General features: G+C 38.3%; 1 protein-coding gene across 1 annotated transcript; it reads right to left on the bottom strand.

Moving 5' to 3' along the window:
* Positions 1-216: 216 nt before the first annotated feature.
* LOC145592255 (uncharacterized) lies at positions 217-2,148 on the bottom strand. The gene is made up of 2 exons (XM_081648705.1): positions 1,674-2,148; positions 217-1,238 (listed from the first exon to the last, which is right to left on the bottom strand). Exons 1-2 carry the CDS (start codon positions 2,146-2,148, stop codon positions 217-219), a joined length of 1,497 nt encoding a protein of 498 aa, XP_081504831.1.
* Positions 2,149-4,581: the final 2,433 nt, after the last annotated feature.

The raw sequence follows: 4,581 nt of genomic DNA, 5'->3' as shown, positions 1-4,581 counted from the left end.
TAAAAAATGGGCCTAATCTAAAGAAACGCAAGAAATAGGCCATTTATTCATAAGTGAAAAAATGGGCTTAAATTAGCTGATGGATATATATGACGGCCCATTTCAACACTTGGACTAGGAAATTTGACACAAAGTTTTAGGGCCCTAACTCCAAAATTCATCCTTTTCATTTTTTTTTTTTTTTTTTTTTGAAGCAAGCAAGGAAGCGGGATTTTATTATAGTAAATCGATTTCCGTCAAAGTTATTAAACTTTGGGGAAACAAGGACAAACAAATACGCTCCGAAGAGTTATAAGTATCCCAACGAGCAACACTATGAGCGAGTACATTCCCACTACGCTTAACATGCATACACTTAAAGGAATTAAAGAAAGAACTAGCAAGGAATACATCCTCATATAACAAGTAAACAGGGGAATTGCCTTGTTGTTGTCCTTTGATTGCAGAAGCCACACGCAGCACGTCACTCTCCAGAATCACATTGCTGTAACCAAACCTCCTCGCCAACTGAACACCATAAGCCGCCGCACCTGCCTCAGCTAGATCAGGACTCCATCTCGCCGCAACCTTCTTCACTGCAGCCAACAACAGACCACCAGCAGCATCTCGAATCACCACCCCAAGACTGACACTCACTCCATCCAAGATGTGCGCATCAACATTAATCTTCACACTAGGGGCAGCAGGAGGGAACCATCGTGCATTAGAGACAGCAACGCTAGGGGCAGTAGCACTCTTACATACTTTCGTATTGTAAGACTTATAATCTGCACATAATTTAACAAAACCAACTGCCACTGAAACAAGAGCATTCACTATTTCTGCACTAAAAATAGCTTTATTGCGACAGTACCAGGCAGCCCACGCTAATGCTGTAAAACAACTGAGCATACCACCATCCAGCCTATCACACACCCAGACAAACAAATCAGAAAATGAGTTCTTAGGTGCATCAGTCAGCAATTCCAGAAGATTGCTCTGTTCCCATATTTTTGTGGCAGCATTACAGTAGAAAAGTGCATGAATTATGGTCTCGTCTTCACTGTTACACAAATTGCAGCGACTGGTAGCTCTGATATGGGGTTTGTGTAACACATCAAGAACTCCCAAACTACCCATACATGCCCTCCAAACAAAGTGACACAGCTTCGGTGGGCCCTTCAAATTCCAGACCTTCTTCCAAAGTTCAGAAGTATCTCCATGGAAAAGTTCCCAAGTGCGCAAATGCCCAAGTCTACCTAATCAGTATCCCGACTTGACAGAGTATAATCCATCCTTGGTTGGCCACCAATACCTTTTATCACACGGCCATCAATTAGACAAAGGTACGTCTAAAATGGCATTCCTGTCGACATCATTAAAATGGGCATTCAACTCACGTATATCCCAAAATCCACCATCAAAGTCAATCAAGTCACTTACGCGAAGCTCAGAATTATGATTAGGAAGCGGAGTAGGCACATAATGTTGGCCTTCGCCACATACCCAAGAATATTCCCACACTCGGATTGAAGAACCATTCCCAACCCTCCATTTCAAGCCATCAAGGAGAAGAGACTTCGCACCCCATATGCTTCTCTAACTATAGCTCGGATCATGCCCTCTTGAAGCCCCTAAAAAATCAGAATTCTTATAATACCGAGCCTTCAAAATAGCATGTAATAAAGAGTTACCATCTTGTGTGAGCCTCCAACATTGCTTTGTTAATAGCGCTTGATTGAAACACTTTAAGTCCTGGAATCCCAAGCCCCCCATAGACTTTGGAAGACATAATTTTTCCCAACTATGCCAATGCATTTTCCTTTCCGCCCCATTTGATCCCCACCAAAATCTAGCAAGAAGGGAGTGGATATCATCAATGAGGCCATCCGAAATTTTAAATATGCTCATCATGTATGTGGGAATAGCTTGAGCCACGGCTTTGATCATCACTTCTTTCCCCTGACGAAATAATAATTTCTCCTTCCATCCCTGCAATTTTTTCCAGATCCTTTCCTTCAAACAAGCAAAAACAACATTTTTTGATCTCCCAATTATAGTTGGCAATCCCAAATATTTTTCATGATGTACTACCTCACGAACCCCAAGAGTTTCCACAATCAGATTCCTTTGGTCCATTGACACACCTTTGCTAAAAGCGACTTCCATCTTGCTTAGATTGACTTTCTGACCTGATGCCCTTTCATAGGTACTGATTATATCAGCAATTTTAGAGCATTCTTGCAAGTTTGCTTTAGAAAAAACGATACTGTCATCGGCAAAAAAGAGGTGATATATTCTGGGAGCCCCTCTGTAAATTCGAACCCCACTTACTGTCTATTTATCACTGCCTTAGAAATGAGAGTAGAGAAAGCCTCTGCACAGATAAGAAAAAGGTACGGAGAAATGGGATCCCCTTGTCTTAGTCCACGAGAGGGAATAAGAGACCCTTTAATCATGCCATTATATTTGAAGGAGAAAGAAACACTTGTGAGGCACTGCATTATACGTTTGACCCAAGCGATCCGGAAACCAAATTTAAGCATCACCTCTCCAAAAAGCACCATTCAACTCTATCGTAGGCCTTACTCATGTCCAACTTAAGAGCTGCTGTCCCATCCCGACCTTCCCCCCCCCCCTCTCTCTTCATAGCATGAAAGATCTCAAAAGCTACTAGAGCATTATTAGTAATTAACCTTTTCGAAACAAAAGCGCTCTGTTGAATAGAGATTATCGACTCAAGAAGGGGTTTTAGTTTGTTTGCAAGAGTCTTTGAAATTATCTTATATAGAACATCGCACAAACTAATAGGGCGAAACTCTGTCATACTCTTTGGATCATTGCATTTTGGGATAGGCACAATACAAGTGGAGTTAACATCATTCAGCAGCGAATTACCCCTCCACCAACCCTACACAAACCGTATTACATCCCCACCAATAACATCCCAAAATTTCTGAAAAAAGAGTGCATGCATACCGTCAGGGCCAGGAGCTTTATTAGGATGCATTTGGAAGAACACCTCTCTGATTTCCTCGGCAGTAGGTTCACATTCTAAGGCATCTATCGTTCATTTCATCGGTAACAAGGTGGTTAATTCCGGCCAGAGCATCATCAAAATTAAAGGGAGCACTCGTAATGAATAAGTCATCAAAGTATGCTGCAATAATCTGATTTATCCCTTCCTTCGAAGTTTGCCAAACTCCCGAGCTATCATTAAGTCCCATAATTCTGTTTCGAGCCCTTCTTTGACTGGCCTTGTGATGAAAATAGCTAGTATTTTTGTCGCCATCTCGAATCTCATTGGCTCTAGGGGTAATAAATTCATCCTTTTCATTGGTAAATGGTTCTTGATTATTTATTTATTTATTTTTTTGGAGTAATCTCTTGCAAGTAGGGGAGAAATTAGGGATCCACTTGTTTGGGGTGCGAATAGAACCTCTCTTACAGGATTGAAAGAAGAGCCTTGAACCAACTAGGCCAGCCTTGGTTCTCAATACAAACCACTAAGTGGTTTTCTAAAGGAATGTACTCCCTGTGATTCTAAATATACTTCTCATCTTGAATATGTATGTTTGTCAATGCATTACTTTGAATATATATATTTATAATTGCATATTAATAAAAATAATTTAACAATTAAATGTTTATAACTACTCATTAAAACAAATCAAATAAGACACAATATGATTATGTTATGTTTATATATTAGAAGTAATTTAGCTAATATTCTTAACATATGAATTGTGTTAATATTATAAATGGGAAAAATAAAAATGATGGAGGGAGTATCTTTTTTAAAACGTTTGTTTATCCATAACTTTTTAATGTATAAGAAGTTTATATTAATAAGTTGCATGGTTTAATATGGAAAGTCCTACTTCCCGTTGGAAGTTTTACTTACCAAGGAGGGTGTACGTATGCTACAACTTGCTTCATTATTATATTGTCCAAACAAGCCCTTAGTTTCATTTATTACCCCTTCTATTCCTTTTTTATTTTTTTATTTTTTATTTTTTATTTTTTATTTTTTATTTTTTATCTACTTGGTAAGGAGAAGGAATTCCATCTGCACAAGTCAATACTTGAGAAGAGGGAGAAAGTAAAGAAATTTCTACTCCCAAGCACATGTATAGATGTATAGATGGTTGAGCTCAAACTTGTAACCTTAAAATGGCTAAAGGGTGTGTGTGTCAATTTTGGAAACCTTTTAGCATTGGGTTCAATAGCTAATACACTAGTCATGGCTCATGATGTGTTTTGCTTGACCAGCTTGAAAAACTATTAAGTGTACTTTATCAGACAATACCAGTTAATCAATTTGATAAACAAATTTTGTTTATCAAGTGGCAAAATTGTAAGTAAATCAACTGTTTTGTATTAAATATGGGTCCTACTGTTGTTGATTTATTTACGAAAATGCCATGATGACTGGACATATATGTTGTTTAATTTACCATTTTGCCATTTGATAAACAAATTTTGTTTATTAAATTGATTAAGTGGTAAGGCCTGTTCACTTTAGCTTAGTTTTAGTTCACTTCAGTTCAATTCAGTTCAGCTCCTAATTTCCATCTCTCATAAAATATTCATTTCAGATCT

The sequence above is a fragment of the Chenopodium album genome, chromosome 18 (assembly GCF_948465745.1).
Source record: "Chenopodium album chromosome 18, dcCheAlbu1.1, whole genome shotgun sequence".
NCBI classification, from domain to species: domain Eukaryota; kingdom Viridiplantae; phylum Streptophyta; class Magnoliopsida; order Caryophyllales; family Amaranthaceae; genus Chenopodium; species Chenopodium album.
The sequence above is the reverse complement of the archived record's forward strand: the minus strand, read 5'-3'. Positions and strand labels throughout refer to the sequence as shown.

Bases quoted from the DNA above. Each gene is read 5' to 3' on its own strand.
- LOC145592255 (XM_081648705.1), bottom strand. From the start codon at position 2,148: ATGGAAGTCGCTTTTAGCAAAGGTGTGTCAATGGACCAAAGGAATCTG. The intron at 1,239-1,673 runs GTAACTCTTTAT...GATACTGATTAG, and splicing joins TTGGAGGCTCACACAAGATG to GTAGACTTGGGCATTTGCGC.